The following is a 17,286-nucleotide window of genomic DNA, read 5'->3' as shown; positions in this document are numbered from 1 at the left end:
CACTTTTTCACACACATGCAGGCAGGTAGGAAGGTACTCTCTCACGCACACTGGCAGGCAGGCACTCTCTTTCACACACACAGGCAGGCACTGTCACACACACAGAAATATGTACAGTCACTGTTTCACATACACAAACATGCACAGGCAGTCACTGTCTCTTCATACAAAAACCCACATAGGTTGGCACTCTCACACACATACACACAGGCAGGCAGGAAGTCACTCTCTCACACACACACATGCAGGCACTGTCTCATATACACACACATGCAAGCAATGTCTCATACAGACATGCACACAGGCAGGAAGACACTCTCTCTCACACACATGCAGGCAGGCACTATTTCACACACATACAGGCACTGTCTCATATACACACACATGCAAGCATTGTCTCACACAGACATGCACACAGGCAGGAAGACACTCTCTCACACACACACACAGGCAGGCACTATCACACACACACACACATGCAGGCAGTGTCTCACATACACACACACATGCAAGTACTGTCTCACACAGACATGCACACAGGCAGGAAGGCACTCTCACACATACAGGCAGGCACTATCTCACACACACACACACACACACACACACACACAGGCAGGCACTGTCTCACACACACACACGCAAGCACTATCTCACACAGACATGCACACAGGAAGGAAGGCACTCTCACACACACAGGCAGGCACTAACTCACATACACACACACACACACACACACAGGCAGGCACTGTCACACACACACATGCAAGCATTGTCTCACACAGACATGCACACAGGCAGGAAGACACTCTCTCTCACTCACACACACACACACAGGCAGGCACTATCTCACATACACACACACAGGCAGGCACTGTCTCTCACAGACACACTCATGCAAGCACTGTCTCACACACACACACACACACACACACATGCAAGCACTGTCTCACACAGACATGCACACAGGTAGGAAGGCACTCTCTCTCACACATAGGCAGGCACTGTCACACACACACATGCAAGCATTGTCTCACACAGACATGCACACAGGCAGGAAGACACTCTCTCTCACTCACACACAGGCAGGCACTATCTCACATACACACACACATGCAGGCACTGTCTTACACAGACACACTCATGCAAGCACTGTCTCACACACACACACACACACACACATGCAACTACTGTCTCACACAGACATGCACACAGGCAGGAAGACACTCTCTCTCACACACAGGCAGGCACTGTCTCACACAGACACACACATGCAAGCACTGTCTCACACAGATATGCACACAGGCAGGAAGACACTCTCTCTCACACACATGCAGGCCCTATCTCACATACACACAGGCAGGCACTGTCTCACACACACACACACACACACACACACACATATGCAAACACTGTCTCACACAGACACACACACAGGAAGGAAGACACTCTCTCTCACACACATGCAAGCACTATCTCACATACACACACACACACACACACATATGCAAGCACTGTCTCACACACACACATATGCAAACACTGTCTCACACAGACATGCACACAGGCAGGAAGGCACTCTAAGGGCCTCATTTTCAGCTGCGGGTGGCTGCCTGGACTTCTTCTTTGGACACTGCAGGCTGGGTTTCGTGGCGGCCTGGGCTTTTTCTTCAGCCGTCGCGGGACAGGCTTTGCGGGGGCCCAGCCAGCCCTGTATCGGGAGGATCATGGCCTTGCCACGTGGGCCACTTCCTTCTCCTTGGCTGTCGGTGCCTGATGACATCATTCAGGCACCGGCAGCCGAGGAGGAGGAAGTGGCCTGAGGCACTGCAAGACCACGAAACTCCAGAAGCAGGGAAGGTAAGTGAGGGGATTGCGGTGGTGGAAAGTACAATAATGTGCCATCCCGCCTGCCACCCCAGAGGCCTGCAGTGGAGCCACCGCCCCTGCGTCTCCCCACCCCACTGTTCCAACGCCTGTGCGTTCAAAAATGTCTCTGATTCTCACGTAGGGATGCCAACTGACCCCGGGCTGACCGATCGGGCTGTTCCAGTCCTGCTTTTGTCCCATTGCATGCATGGACTTGTAGTTCTGATTTCCTTAGGGAGCTCACGGGGCAATCAGAACCACAAGTCCATGCATGCAATGGGAGAAAGCCGAGACTGGATCAGCCTGCTCGGCCGACCTGGGGTCAGTGGATAACCATATTCCCATGATGGATGCTAGGAGTTCTCAACCAAGCACCAATGTGAGCAGGGGGGTAGGAACCAAAAAAACAAATTAGTATTAAATTATAAAATGAAAGTGTTAAATTAATTATCAATAAAATTGCCTAGAACTGATGAGTTCCTTGAATACTTAATTGCGTGGAGGGGAATAAGGACGTATTTTGCTTGTTTCGCCAGTCTCGGCCCTCCCCCGGCCCCGCAGAGTCCGCCCCCCCGTCCCGGTCTGCACGGGATGTTCCAGTTTCAATCATGGACTGACTGAGGGAAGGGAGGGGGATCTCAGAGAGAGAGTGCCTCCCGCCACCACATCCCTCTCCTATCCCCCGCCGCCCGCAGTGAGACAAAACAGCGGGATTTCAGCTGCAATGCTCTGCCAGTCCCACTGTGTTCCTGGCTGGCGAGACAAAGCTTCCTATCATATCAGCAAGGTGCTTATGAGATGGAGAGGCATGTAATCAGAGAAAATATGAGCCCAGCTTTCTACTCAACCCCCTAAAAAGTCAGCAGATTGGTGTGGATTACAAATCACACTTACACAGACTGGTGTATGTTTAGTGCAAACCAGTATTGCTCTTAAAGTACATCTTCAAAGTCACAATCCATTATTTCTCTGCACTTTTTAAAAAGTGCAATTAAAAACTGAAACATGCTTGCTTACGTACTCAGTAGAACCACCTTTTGCTGCAATAACAGCTTTGAATCTGCTGGGGTAGGTTTCTACCAGCTTTGCGCACTGTTTGGGAGTGATTTGTTTTCCCCCATTCTTCCTGGCAGATTTACCCCCAGGTTGTTCAGGATGGTTGGATGACGCTTATGGACTGCAACTTTCAAATACTGCCACAGATTCTCAATTGGATTGAGATTTGGACGTTGACTTGGCCATTGTAGAACATTCGCCTTTTTGTGGTTCTGCCACTCCTGTGTTGCTTTGGCCTTGAGCTTGGGGTCATTGTCCTGCTGAAAGGTGAACTTTCTCCCAAGGTTTAGCAGAACGAAGCAGATTGTCTTGCAGTATCTCCCTGTATGTTGCACCATCCATCCGTCCTTCAGTTTTAACAAAATGCCCAGTCCCTGTTGAGGAAAAGCATCCTCGCAGCATGTTGCTGCCACCCCCATACTTTACTGTTGGGATGGTGTTTGCTGAGGAACGGGCAGTGTTAGGTTTGCGCCACACATAGCGTTTTAGATTGTGGCAAAAAGCTCCATTTTTGTCTCAGCTGACCATAAAACCTTATTCTGTATTTTAGCTGGGTCACTCTGATGCTTTCTGGCAAACTCCAGACGTGCTTTGATGTGGCTTTTCTTCTGTAATGGCCACCCTCCCATGCAGGCCAGTTGTATGCAGAGCTCTTGATATGGTTGACTGGTGCACCTCCGCTCCAGTCGCAGCCACTGAGCTCTGAAGCTCCTTCAAAGTGATTGTTGGTCTCTCTGGCTTCCCTCACAAGTCTCCTTGCTCTGACGCTGAGTTTTGAGGGACGGCCTTGTCTAGGCAGCGTCTGGGTGGAATGATGCAGCTTCCACTTCCTCACATTGATCCAACGGTGCTCTCACTTGGATATTATTTTGTAGCCTTTTCCTATCTTGTGCATGTCTATAACTTTATCTTTAATTTCCTCGGAATGCTCTTTGGTGTTCATTTTCACAGCTCTCCTTCAGATAAACAGTCTGACCCATGGTATATCAAAACTTAATGTCCATTCTGCACGGACACAGCATAGTGATATACACTTCATCACAAACCCGCCAATTAAACACAGACGGGTTCATGATAAAGTAAGTGTATAATGCCATGCTCTGTCAGTGTGGAGTTCAGTATATTACACTGATCCATTCTGCTTTCATGTTTTCAGAGAAAACCCTGAAGGGTGCAGTGAATCACTGGTTAAGTGGTGAAGTGGTGCAACAGATGGAATTTTTCAAAATTGTCATTTATGAAAATCGAAGCCATGAAGAGAAGTCAAGTAGATCAAAAGTAGGTTTTTCAATACATTCATAATCTGGAACAGACATTAAGTTTTGATATGCAAAAAATCAAAAACATTAATATCAAATTGAAAATAAAAATAGTGAGGGTGAAGGCTTTTCTGGACCCATGATTGAAATCACAAAACTCGTTAGGATGCAATTACCAAATGAGTTTAAATATCTGCACTGAGGTCCCTTCCTCCTTATCATTGCATGGTGTACGATACTGCGGGCTTTTTTGTGCATAATATACCACTTAAGGACTTTACATACATATAATTTAAACCCTCCCATCCCCCTGTCCCGTCCTCCCTCCCCCATCACCGGAGTATAGCAAATAAGTACAATCCCATGATCTACATGCAAAATACAAAATACAAGATATGCATAAGCATCTTCGAAGGAGCGCCATGCCATGCAAGAAGGAAGGGGAAGAGTAGCCCTGTCCTGCCTTTCTCCTCCTTATCAATAGTTTATTGCTCCTTCCATGCAACATAGGGAGACCGTATTTCTGCAAATTTAGACAAAGTCTTCTTCTGTAAAGCTGTAATTGTATTCAGCCTCTAAACCCGATGAAGGCGCTTGGGGTGACTCCCTTCGCGCCCACACAACGCAAGCTGTTGAGAAGGGTCCATCCGCTTGAGGAACTGGAATGCCTTGGAAAGCATCTTCAGGGGAGTTGACGTTACCAAGGCCTGTGCCAGTTGTTATCAGTGAAAAGACCCCCTTCCAGGAGTTAATTATAATACCACATTCCCACCAGATATGGAAGAAGGAGCCTAACTTCCCGCCATCTCCTGCAGCATTGATTTATGGAGTCGTTCGGGGGTTAGAAGCCAGCTCAATAAACTTTGTAGCCGTTTTTACCAGAGCAGCGGAGAGAGGGCTTTCCCCCAGTATGCAAAAAAAAAAAGAGAGGTCCCACTCTGATTCAGAGAGGGGTGCCCCTAGAGTCTTCTCCCGAGCTGTGACATGATGTGGGGGGATTCTGTAGCTCCACGTTTAACGCAGCCTATAATGTCAGCGTTATCAGCATTGTCACCTATGTTCTCAGGTTGGATCTTACCGCGAGAAAGAGACCGTAGATTGACCGATTTGCCCAAAAGAATAGAAATCTGGGGGATACGGGTCGTACTTGTTGACCACGGCATCAAAGCTCAGGAGCTCCTCCTCCACCCCACAGTCACTCCACTTTCGGAGGAGCCCGATGGGAAAGCAGAATTATGAAAAGGGCAGGAGCTATGGAAATAATCTCTCTGTCCGACTAACCTTAGGCATTGCTGAGAACAGACTCTCCGAGTATTGGCCACTGTGGGAGGGATCGAGTGTAATGGTCTCCATGTTTTCTTGGGCTGCCATACTAGTGCAGGTGGGGACATAAGGCCCAACGATGATGGCTCTAGAGTCACCCATTGCTTCAGTTCCCCCTTTCTGCTCCAGTCCACCACTGCATGCAACCGAGAGCCACTTTAAATTTGGCACACAGGTACACCCCCAGGTTTTGGCTGGTACGTTATGTTGTGGGATACTTTAGGTGGCCTGCATCGCCATTTGAAATTGAACAAGTCAAAGCTTCGGCAACACATCTGGTACCTGGACTGGCAAGGTATGAAAAGGGAGCACAATCGTGGGAGGACATTCATGTTCAACATAGCTATTTTCCCCAACCAGGACAGCTCAAGACCTTCCCATCTCTCAAGACCTTTGAAAACGCTGTTTAACAATAGAGGGTAGTTCAAATTAAATAATTCCTCCACCCGGTCATTCGAATACACTCCCAAATACTTGGATCTTATGTCTAGCCCATTTAAAGGGGAATCTCTGTCATAGGGCCTCCACTTGGTTTGTGGGAACAGCTAGGTCTAGCATCTCCAATTTCTCAAAATTAATCTTAAAATCCAGACACTCCTCTAAACTTTCCCCATCTCTGTCGCTACCCTCTCAAGGGATCAATCTGGCTCAACCAGAGTGAACATGACATTGACCGCAAAAAGATACAGTTTATATTGGCCCACGCCAATCCCAGCTCCATGAATATTAATATCCCCCCCCCCCCCCCCGATCTGAATTGCAAATGGCTTCAGAAAGAGAGCAAAAGACGTGGTAAAAGGGGGCAGCCATGCTGAGCGCCTCAGCCTCCAGAAACGTTATTGGAGAGGCCGCCATTCACCTTCACGCAAGCCCTGGGACAATCCTAAACAGGCAGGGCCAGTGAACCTTGTCAAACGCTTTCTCTGCGTCGACGGTAAAAGAGGAGTGCCCGGATTCTTTCTTTTTCACCCACTCTATAATGTCTGCAATTTTATGGACACTATCCACAGCCGTCCGATTAGGTATAAAGCCTGCCTGGTCTGTACGGACCAGTGAGGCAATCACCCCATTCAGTGGCTCTGCCAATGCCCTAGGCAGTAACTTAAGATCAATATTAATAAGGGAACTGGGCTTCAGAATTTAATTTTATTTAGAAATAAATGCAGAGAAAAAATGAATTGTGAGTTTGAAAATGTACTTTAAGAGCGTGCTGGTTTGCAATAAACATTGTCTGGAGCAATCTGTGTAAGTGTCATCTGTAATCCACTCAAATCTGCTTTTTAAGGGGTCGGATACTTTTATATCTATACACACACATGCACACAAACACGTGTGTGTGTCAGTGAAACATTTATTTATTTAAAATCTTTTCTATACCGTCGTTAAGCTAGTTGCCGTCACAACGGTTCACAATAAGGCACATAATTTCAAACTTAAATGTGTTAAATTATATTAACTAAACAGGTGCCATCAAATACTGTAACATAGTTTCATATTAAATATTACTTAGTGGTTGTGATAAGTCATGTCTACTTTTAACGATATCAGCTATAAGATAAATTAATACTTAAGTCTGGTCCTCTGTTGTTGCAATCTAATAAAAGTAAAATAAAATAAAATAAAATACACATACACACGTTATAAGCACAAAGCAAAAATGTGAAGGCTGGAATTTTCATCCTCTCTCTGAATGGGTTTTGGTTTTTTTTAAATAAAATAAAATGCCCCCTTTTGTCTTAATTTTTCATTCCAAACAAGTAGAAGTAGATTAGAAATTAGCAACCAGATCTGCATTTTGGGTACGTATTTGCCATCATTCCCACTTAACGCGTTTCTCCACACCATGTAGCTGTTTCCCCATCTGTCAAACATTTCGTGTGCCAAGAAATGTTGTAAACGGTGACAGCAACCCGGGGTAGGCCCTGCCCAGAAATGTTAGCACAACGTTATCCAGATTTGTTACCACTTATAGGATTTGATATTCTGTCCTGAAATCCTCAACCAAAGGCAGAGTACACAGAGAAGCCAGGATGTCGTGCTCTGCATCCATCTCAGACTTTACTGAACGGATCTCAAAGGCTCCCCACCCCCCCTCTGGGGTATGCCCTGAACTCGGGAATCGGTGAATGGGCCACCACCGCGCTCACAGACTGGTTTTGGGTTAGGCTGTCCCACTGCAAAGTTCTGTTCAGTTACGTGACCCAGATCCCGGCCTGCCAGAGTCTGAAGCACCAACCAGGGCTTCTGAAGCCAAAGACTTCAGAGTTCATCAAAAGCTGCTTGGATTTCAGAAGGCAGCCAAGATTGCTTAGGAGGGCTCAAGTGAATTTCTGCGACTTTGCATCTCTCCTAGCTCACCTTCAGCTCCTGAGAGCAATGTTATAGCAGTCAGAGGTCAAATGAGTAAGAGTCGCTATTGTTCGAGGCCAAAGATGAAAATGGGGTCAAAGTGGAAGCAGTAAACTGACATTTCTCATGCTGCTGGCTGAGCCGGTGCGTGATGGATTTGACAGTCTAACACAAATTCGCCCCAGTCCTCTCAGTCTCCTGCAATTTTCTCAATTCTGTGGTATTTTCAGCACTTGCATTCTCCCTTCTTGAAGGAAGTGCATTCTGCATTTTTTTTTTGCTACAGCCTCTGGCACGCTCCACGCGTCTGAATCCCCAGCAGATATCAAGAGAAATCCTTGGGGACGTCCCTGCCATACTCTGAAAGCTCTGGGCGTTGGATAAAGCTCCAGTTCACTGCGAACCTGATCGGATTCTGTCAAGGTATGGACAGACAGACTTGGCTCAAACGTCTTCAGCGTTTGCAGTCTGAAATGCGGGGAAGGGAAAGGATCTCTCCTTGAGGCCTGCTTCATCAGCTATCATTTATTTAATAGCGCATATCATGATACACGTGGGCTGGAACAGAAGCCCGGTTAACCCTTGCTTTCACTTTTCTCCCCAGGGGTCAGTGTCTCTCAGATCAATTGTAAACTCCTGCAGGCTACGCAGCTGAACCCAGCAGCTAAAGAAAACAAGGAACTCTGCCCGATTAACCTACGACCCCTGCCCCACCACCAATTAATGCAGGCCAGGCAGATGGGGGCACTCTGCAGGTTGTCCCAAGGTCCAGCACAACTCACGGACTAACTCGATTCCCGGACCTGCTGGATTCAGGACTCCCGGTCCTTGCCCGGAGCGCTCGGGGAAGCAGCATGGGGGAAAAGCACAATCGCGAGCCGCTGAGAAACGCTCAGCTTCCTCAGAGCTGCTGTGGAAATTTCTGCAAATTACTCCCTCCCTCCATGAAACAAAAGCTTCTTTACCCGAGACCTGCCCGGACCTGCCCGTTTTTTTTTCTGTATTCCCCGCTATTTCCAAAATGGCGACCCTTCAGCAGCTGCCTTTTAAGACCCGGCTCAGGTACCTCCTGGCACATGCGAGGCACCTGCAAGATGCAAAGCTGAATAGCAAAGAGCTGCTTTCCCGGGGGGGGGGGGGACTGTGTCAGCTTCTCAAACTTGGACAATAAGACAGAAAATTATCCCCCCCATCTTGCAACATCCTCCTCCGGGGGGGGGGGGGTAAAAACGTCTTACATGGTCCTATGGGTTCCCTCCACATAAAGTATCAGGCTCAAGGGAGGACGAAGAGGCACGAGCCTCCGGCAGAGATTCAGAGTTGGTAAGAACGTCTACATTTCAGGTCTCCTTATCGAGGAAGCCACCAGAATCCGGTATAAGAAATCAGCAGCGTAATCTTTCTATGAAGACACAGGGCCGCAAGCAGAAGACGTCACCCTTCTTGCCCCCTCGAGATGCAGGGGGATCAGCCTTTGATGGGGGGGGGGGGGTGAGCATCTCACCCATCAACCGAAGTTCAGGACTGCATGCATTAAGTCCTTTCAAATACCGAGGAATCGGCTCACCTTATCCCGCCCTGCCCCCTCATCCTCGCCCCGCCACCTCACAACTGGGGTCTCAGGACTGTGTGCAGGGAAATCAACGGTGAGCCTCGCCGCTGAAGCAAATGATCGTGCGCAGACGTTCGTCTCGGGATGATCCGCCGGGTGTTTTTTCCCGCGCCTCGGAGACAGGGTGCCGGGCCTCGAGGGACCATCGCTCCGCGACAGGCTCACTGCTGAAGCAAAATGATGACGTCCGGGGAGCCTGCCGAGAGCCCGTGCAGAAGCAGCACCGCGGTCTGGGGGGCAGCGGTCGCGAGAATTTAGGCGCGCGAGGCGTCCCATCCCCCCCCCTCCCCCCCCGCGAGGCGGCGAGGAACGGAGGAAGGCGGCCTTCTTACTCACTTCCCACTTTGAGGGAGGTCTGATACTTCAGCTGCCAGGAGGAGCCTTCGAAGCAGGAGTAGAGCGCGTTGTGGGAGAGGTTCACGTTCCGCAGGATCAGGTGCGACCCGTTCAGCTGAGACTTCTCGATGTCGGTCCCATTTGCCGTCCAGGTCACCGCGGCGTCCCAGTCCATCGCCCCGCACTTCATGACGACGTCTGTGCTCATCCTTTCGTACTGGATGCGGGTTTCTAATGCAAAGGAAACACAACCATAACCGTTAAGTTGCCCAGCAGGTTTCATTTTGGGCCACAGCAGAACCCAAAGGAACAGGGCAGTTGTGAGACAAGAGGGGACCTGCGAACGGTTTTCTAAAACATCGCTTTTCAGAACTAAAAGGTGCACTGAACCTTTTCCCGGCGTCGGCTTTTCTCCTGCTGGGATAGGGAACTTACCTGGCCTGCTCTTCCTCTCCTTTCTGATGGACCGGGAAAGAGAATTTAATTTTGACAAAGTGACTTTTATCACCAGAGCGACAACGCCATGTAAAAAAAAAAAAAGAGATATATAGATGTGCAGTCATTGAAGTGAGGATTCAAGATAAAGGGAGTTATTCAGTGTAACAGGAATTTTATTTCTTAGTTGTTGAGTTTGCAATGAAGCATGAGTCAAGGACAGCATCGCCAGAGAAAGAGGAAAAAAATAATGCAAAGGCTACCAGATAAAAGGCTTCACGCTCACGGATCATGAGCGAGAGTAGGCGATTCTGAGGAATAGGGACTTTGGCTGAGATTTACAAGCAATGCAGTGCAGCAGACCCCAGTATTAAGCTCTGTGACAGTGACTTGGTAATGGGATGCCCGTAGAGAAGATGCACTACACAGTAATATAGTAAATGACGGCAGATAAAGGGCCCAAATGGCCCAGCGAGTACCGGCTGCTTGGCGCAGGTTACCCCCAATGCATCAAATGTGTTAATACGATGGGGCTCGCTCTCCAGTACTGTGGCTTTTGCTGGTACTATTAACACTTGTGTTTCATTACCTGCAGCGCAGGAGACAAACCCATTCCATTGTTGTTCAGAACATCTATGGCCTATCAGCAACAAATCGCAGGATGGGATCGCAAATAAAACCCATGATCCCTCTTTGTAAGGTTTGTGATGATTCATGAGCAAGCCATAAAGCCTGACTTGACCCCTCTCTAGCCCTGAATCTGTGCCTCGGGAGCCACACGTGACTCTAGCAGGCCCTCGGCGCTGATTCTTCCATACAAACAGGAACTGCAAGAAGTCCTGTGTTACAGTCTGGAGACAAAGTTTACACCTCAAGGCTATGGGATAGGGTTGTGTGAAAGGGGCTGCCACAGAGGTGGTCTATCACTGTTATGAAGGCATTGCCAACTCGTTGGCACATCCATAACTACAGATGTGAAAAAGATGGCTCGATAACTAATTTGGCAAATGAGCAAACTACCCACACCTATGTTGTGTTTAAATGACACAGGTCAGTGCCATGGCAGATATTTACTCTCCTGTATAACTGAATATTTACTCTCCTGTACAACTTAATAACATTGAAGACGCAGATCTTATATATAAGTTTTCTACTCAGATTATGTACTTAAGTTAGCTGCTTAGTTTTCATGCCTTTAGCTTTCGCTCCCTCGTGCATCTAACTCGGCATCTCCTGTTCTTTGTAACTGCTCTCTTCCTGCTTTTGGTTTTTACCCCTGTTATATGTAAATCGGCATGATATCTCTGATCTCCTATTGAACACAGAATTAAATACAAAGCCCTATGTACCATACATAGACTAATACATGATGAAAAATCGGACTGGCTAAACATAGCACTACGAGTACACGTCCCACGCAGAAACCTTCAATCAGCAAATCAAGCACTCTTAACCATTCCTTCAGTAAAGACAGCGAGACTGACCCAAGTGAGAGAAAGGGCCTTATCTTTAGCAGGACCCCACACTTTGGAACACAATGCTGCTAGAAATCAGATTACAAAGAGATCTCAAAACCTTTAAGAAAAGTTTAAAGACATGGCTTTTTAAGCAAGCATTTTATAAAGAGACTGGAGAATGAGAATGAAAATATACAGGAATAGGCAGAAGAGCACCAGCACACAGCACTATTCTAAGAATGTGCATTAGAATAGTCTATGAACTCTACATCACAATAAACGTAATTGTAAACACTATGAATATGATTTTTACCCGTGAACAGTACCTTACAGGTACACCTGGTCATGACCTACTTCACTAAACAAGTGATGGTCTTTAACGATTTATTGTAACTGAACCTTTAGTGGCACCTGTTAGAATGTACTACAGTACGCATTCACCTACATTAATTTACGTGCCTACATGTAAACCGGCGCGATGGTTTCTTACTTAGCGACGGTATAGAAAAGCTATTAAATAAATAAATGATGATGGTCGGTCAAGAAAAAAACCCCTCAAATAAATAAATAAATAAATAAATAAATAAAATATGCTGAAACCCATCCATTGCCATTAATCCCATAGCCATGATCCTCAGCAAAATCTGCATTGAAGAAAAAACATGCATGCTCTTTCTTAGCTAGCAAATTCTTTGGGGGTTTGGGGTTTGTTTGTTTTTTTATTTGTATGGAATTGAAGAAGAAATCTGCCCAGTTTGATTTCAACTCAAACCAGTTTGCCCGCTCCTGCTTATAAAGATGGCACAGAACTCAGCCAATGAGTTAGCGACTGGCTACCCTCTTTAAGAATGATTTGTATTTCATTTTGCAAAGTTGATTATTACTTTGTAATAGTTTTGAAAAATTAATAAAAAAAAAAAAAAAAAAAAGAATGATTTGTTCTTAACTCATCTGGCAATGCCTGGAAAGAGAAAACTCAGCAGAGCCCATAGGTTAGTAGTGAAAGCCCTTCCTGGTCCACCCTAGGAAGCAGTGAAGGCAAACCTGATGGGCCAGCCCTGCATATTCTGTTTGGCTGGAATGGCTTATTTCGCAGGATGGGGCGGGGACAGCTCTGGGATTTGGCATAAACAGATGACAGGTTACGATTTCTTGCCCACTGTTTTGACTGGACAGTAATACTGCCTTTGCGAGGTTGCTGGCCATGACCCTGTGACCAGCCAGAAGCTTTGGTATCACATGATTGCATTCTCATTGCGGGGCAGGGCTCGACGCCGGCCTGTGATGTACACAGTGAGCCAGTCCTGCTGCCTAGGAGGTTACCTTTAATATTATCAAACATTTATATAGTGCTACAAGGTGCAAGCGCTGTACAGACACATATAAGAGACGGTCCTGCTCTGTATGGCGCACAGGTCCGGTCAAGACAGAAAGAGATAAGAAGAGGCGCCTTTGGGTTAAAATCAATGAGGCCATGAAGAGAACGGAGTTTAAGACCCCAAAAAAAAGCCCTTCCTGAAAGAAGGTCCAAAGGTAGCATATAATCTACATTTTATCTAATCCAGTGAAGTTTCAAGAAATCAGAACTCCATCCCTCTGAAATCGACCTTAAGCAAGGCAGGAAACGGGGTGGGTGGGTGCGGAGTAAGGAGAGTGGGAAATAAAAGAAAATATGTACTTCTAAAGGTAAAAAAAACCAACCCCAAAACACCTAACAAAAATAGAGCTCAGAGCTGCTCCATTTACAAGCTTAATACCAGGGTTTATGGCAGGAGTGTTCAAACCGGTCCTCGCCCATTCCCCTCCCCGGCCAATCAGGTTTTCAGGATATCTCTCACGAATAAAAATGAGAAATATTTGCATATTTTTTGAGGCAGTGCATGCAAATAATATGTCATGCATATTCATTAGCGATACGCTGACAGCCTGACAAGCTGGAGAAAGGTCCCAAGGATCAGTCCGAGCACCTCTGGTCTATGGCATTACACAAGAGATCGCATTGGGCCTTTACTGTCCTTGTCTGCTGTCGTATTCTTTGGCTCTGCCTTTCTTATCCACACTCAACCACTGCACGTTAGAAACTCATTCGAGTCTTGGGTGATTCTTACGGGAAGCTTATTACTTACTATATTGCTATTCATTTTTTTTTTGTTCCAATCTTGTATTGGTTTGAGTTTGTAATTCGTTCTAGGGCTCTGAGAATACAAAATAAAATAACGATCTGCTTTTGCCAAGTCCTTAACAAGGCCCGTCTACAATTCTGGGTTTCGGTGCAGTTACTATTTTTGCAAAGGAGGAGCAATTGAAATAAGCAAAGAGTGAAAGGCATGGGAGTTCTTCCTGGAAGCTGAGAGGTCGATATTCAGCCGCATTAAGCAGTCACCACTTAGCCAGATAACTATTTATCCATCTAGTTATTCGGCTCTGTGGTGGGTGGGATGAGGCATTCTGGGGATACAGCTGCTTACTTGGCTGACTTATCCGGTTAAGTTAGCTGGTAAGTTAGACCTACTAGTGAGGTTTAAAGTTAGCTGGATAAACTTATCTGACTAATTTTTAGATAGCTGACTACATTCAGAGGCCCAGCTGTGCCACTGAATATCCCAGCTAAGTAACATTCTCAGCCTGACAGTGGCTGAATATCTTAAAAAGTGCTTGTCTTATTCAGCGGGATTCTTTGTCGGCTGGGATACAATGCACCCATCGCTTGCTTAAAAGTCTTTTTATAAAGGTAGCACGGGATGTTATACGGTGGACCGCGCCGGCTCATTGATATGCATGCATGCTACCGGCTGGGATGAGGCTGCTGCCCCTGGAACGTGTAACGTGGTACAGCATCAGAGCAAAGCACTTAGACCTGCCAAAGCAGACAAGAAGGTGGATTGTTTCACAATCCGCTGACAGGCAGCGAAGAGACTATTTCCATAATAATCAGAATAATTTCACACTAAAGGTGAAAGCCCTTACAGGATAAATTTATTTATTGACTAAGAATAAAAAAAAAAAATAATAAAATAAAATAAAAATGCTGGTCTCCAACTGGGAACGGATAAAAGCCTGTGTTCCTCTGGAGAGTCCCAGGCGAGTGAAGGCTGATCATGCATCCAGCATCCGCTTGTTAGTGCACATCTTGCAGATAAGCAGGAGAGAAACGCTGAGAACTTCGACAGCAAAAGAACATAACAGACAACAATAGAGCAGAAGAGAATATATCAGTCAGCTCATGCACTGTGAATATTAAAGGGGGCTGTGGGGGATTGTACTTTATAAATAGGAGCTCTTAAAGGTGAGCCGCCTGCCAGACAGGCCGGAATAAGGTGCAGATTTAAAGAAAAGTTCTGCCCTCCGTGGTACCCAGCTCTGCTTCCAAAGTCCACAGCACGCCCTCAGGTCTGGTCTTCGTGGGAGAAGCTCTGTACTTGTACTCGCTCTCCTTATCCTGCCTGGCTTGTCCACTCTGCCCAAGTCAATCCCTTCCCTCCGCCGGCCTGCCTCGTGTTACGTAACGATCTTTGTTGGGGGGCTCCTGGACTAAGACTGCCACGCTGTATCACTCGAGTCCGCACAGCAGGTTCGATGCGACCGGACGCACCAGCGTTTCAGGAACCCCTGTGTGTGTGTGTGTGGGCTAGAAGCAGAAACAGAAGGCCCCTCCTGATCCTCAGGGCCCACTTTCCTAACAAAACAAAACAGAAAACTCAGCAGAACTTAGCTGAAACCTCTCTTTGGCATCTGAAAGAGGAGCGACCTGTAACATTATGCCCCCCTGTGCACCAAGATGAAAGTATTTAATTATTTTTATATACCGTCACTCAGGCTCCATCGTAACGGTTCACACCAGTTTCAAATACAGTGTTCCTAGCAGCAAATGTTCATAATAAAAGCCTAAAAACTGCAAAATAACATAACCAAAAAAATACTTCCTAACTTAAAGTACATAGGCTCCCGGAATCATAAAACATCAGAAATAACTCAACTCTTATCCTAAAACAATTATACTTAATGAATAAAACATGAAAAAAAATTAATTAAAACAAATATAAATACAGTCAGTATTAGTCCTTCCATATGATAATTCTAATATCAGGTGGGACAACATAGCACACATTTAGGCTTGGCTCGAGTAAACTTTACTAAAAAGCCAAGCTCTCGTTTGAACTTTTTTAAAATTGGACTCCAATCTCAAGGCTGCTGGGAGTGGATTCCAGCTTCCAGGGCCAGCTAGTGACAACGCTCTGTCCCTCACCTGATTCAGACGTGCCGATTGGACAGATGGTAAAGTTAGTAGACCTTTATTCGCTGAACGCAAATTTCTCTGCGGGACACGTGGTTTAATCGCAGCGTTCAGCCAGTCTACCTGATCGGCAAAGATCGATTTGTGTAAAACACACGTAGACTTAAATTTAAATTCGGGATTCAGTCGGTAACCAGATAGTATTGGCGTAATATGATCGCCTTTCTTGGTCCTGGTTAAAATTCTGGCTGCCACATTCTGCAGGACCTGAAGGGGTAGGATAGTGGACGCCGGTAATCCTAACAGAAGGGAATTACAGTAGCCTAAACTCCCGAACACGAGTGCCTGCAAGACTGTGCGAAAATCATTTATGTCTAACAACGGTTTCAGCCGTCTTAGCATTAGTAATTTTGCGTAGCCATCTCTTACTTTAGTTGAAATATGTTTTTTTTAAAGTAAATTCAGGATCGATTACGAAACCCAAGTCCCTGCCACTTACTGACAGACCATAGAGAAACCACAGAACAGTGTCTACCAGAAAATGATAGTTTGGTTATAAGATTTGACATGCTCCATATCAGCATTTAGACAGCACAAAGGACTTCCATACATTTACTTCCAGCAGAGCCTTGAAATGATGGACAGTGGCACAGTCTATTTCAACTGATGATGACATGTTGCAGACTCCTGACCACATCTTCTAGATGTTTTCAGGTCAAATTTTAAGACATTTCAATGAGTAGATCAGCTAAGCAGACGCTAGAAAGGACATGAACACCATACGGACCGAAAGGCACCACAAGGTGGGTGTCTGAAAGACAGGACTGGCCAAAAGTTTCCCTCACGGAACAAGTCACAGCTCTGTGACATGCATGAGTGCATTTGCCTGCATGGACATCAAAAACATCAGTCACTTAAACTGTATGCTCTCTGGGGAAGGTACTCATTGGTGCTCTATGTAATTTAAAAAACAAATGTGCCCCAGGAAGACATCATTACATACTGTAGAAACCTAAGTACTAATAGTTTTCCCCCAGATTGTATCCACGGGGAAAATATTTAGTACATAGGGCACATGGTAATACCATAGATGATGATGACAGAAAAAGACCAATCAGCCCAATCAGTAAGCCCCGTTATTTCTGTCCACACTGCTAAGGATATATCCCAGCTGCCAACCACAGAGTATAACGGCTTCTACGATACCTCTTCTTGTCCAGGATGGGTTTTCACATCTTCTTCATTTGCATTCTAGCAGCTTGGGAAGATGAACATGACCAGATTCTCTTACTCAAAGTCAAACCCAGCTCCGCTCTCTTCCCATGACGGACCACAAAGCTTTGATAATAATCTGAATGG

The 17,286-nt window shown here is 46.2% G+C and overlaps 1 protein-coding gene across 2 annotated transcripts in view; it reads right to left on the bottom strand.

Annotated features, from left to right (window-relative positions):
* The window catches only part of CNTFR (ciliary neurotrophic factor receptor), an 841,002-nt gene that overhangs the window by 261,907 nt on the left and 561,809 nt on the right, over positions 1–17,286 (bottom strand). For both annotated transcript variants that reach the window (XM_029581466.1, XM_029581475.1), the window contains one exon: positions 9,802–10,032. In XM_029581466.1, coding sequence (XP_029437326.1) covers positions 9,802–10,032 — 231 coding nt within the window. The remainder of the gene's footprint in view (positions 1–9,801; positions 10,033–17,286) is intronic.

The sequence above is a fragment of the Rhinatrema bivittatum genome, chromosome 1 (genome assembly GCF_901001135.1).
Source record: "Rhinatrema bivittatum chromosome 1, aRhiBiv1.1, whole genome shotgun sequence".
In the NCBI taxonomy this organism is placed as follows: Eukaryota; Metazoa; Chordata; class Amphibia; order Gymnophiona; family Rhinatrematidae; genus Rhinatrema; species Rhinatrema bivittatum.
The sequence above is the reverse complement of the archived record's forward strand: the minus strand, read 5'-3'. Positions and strand labels throughout refer to the sequence as shown.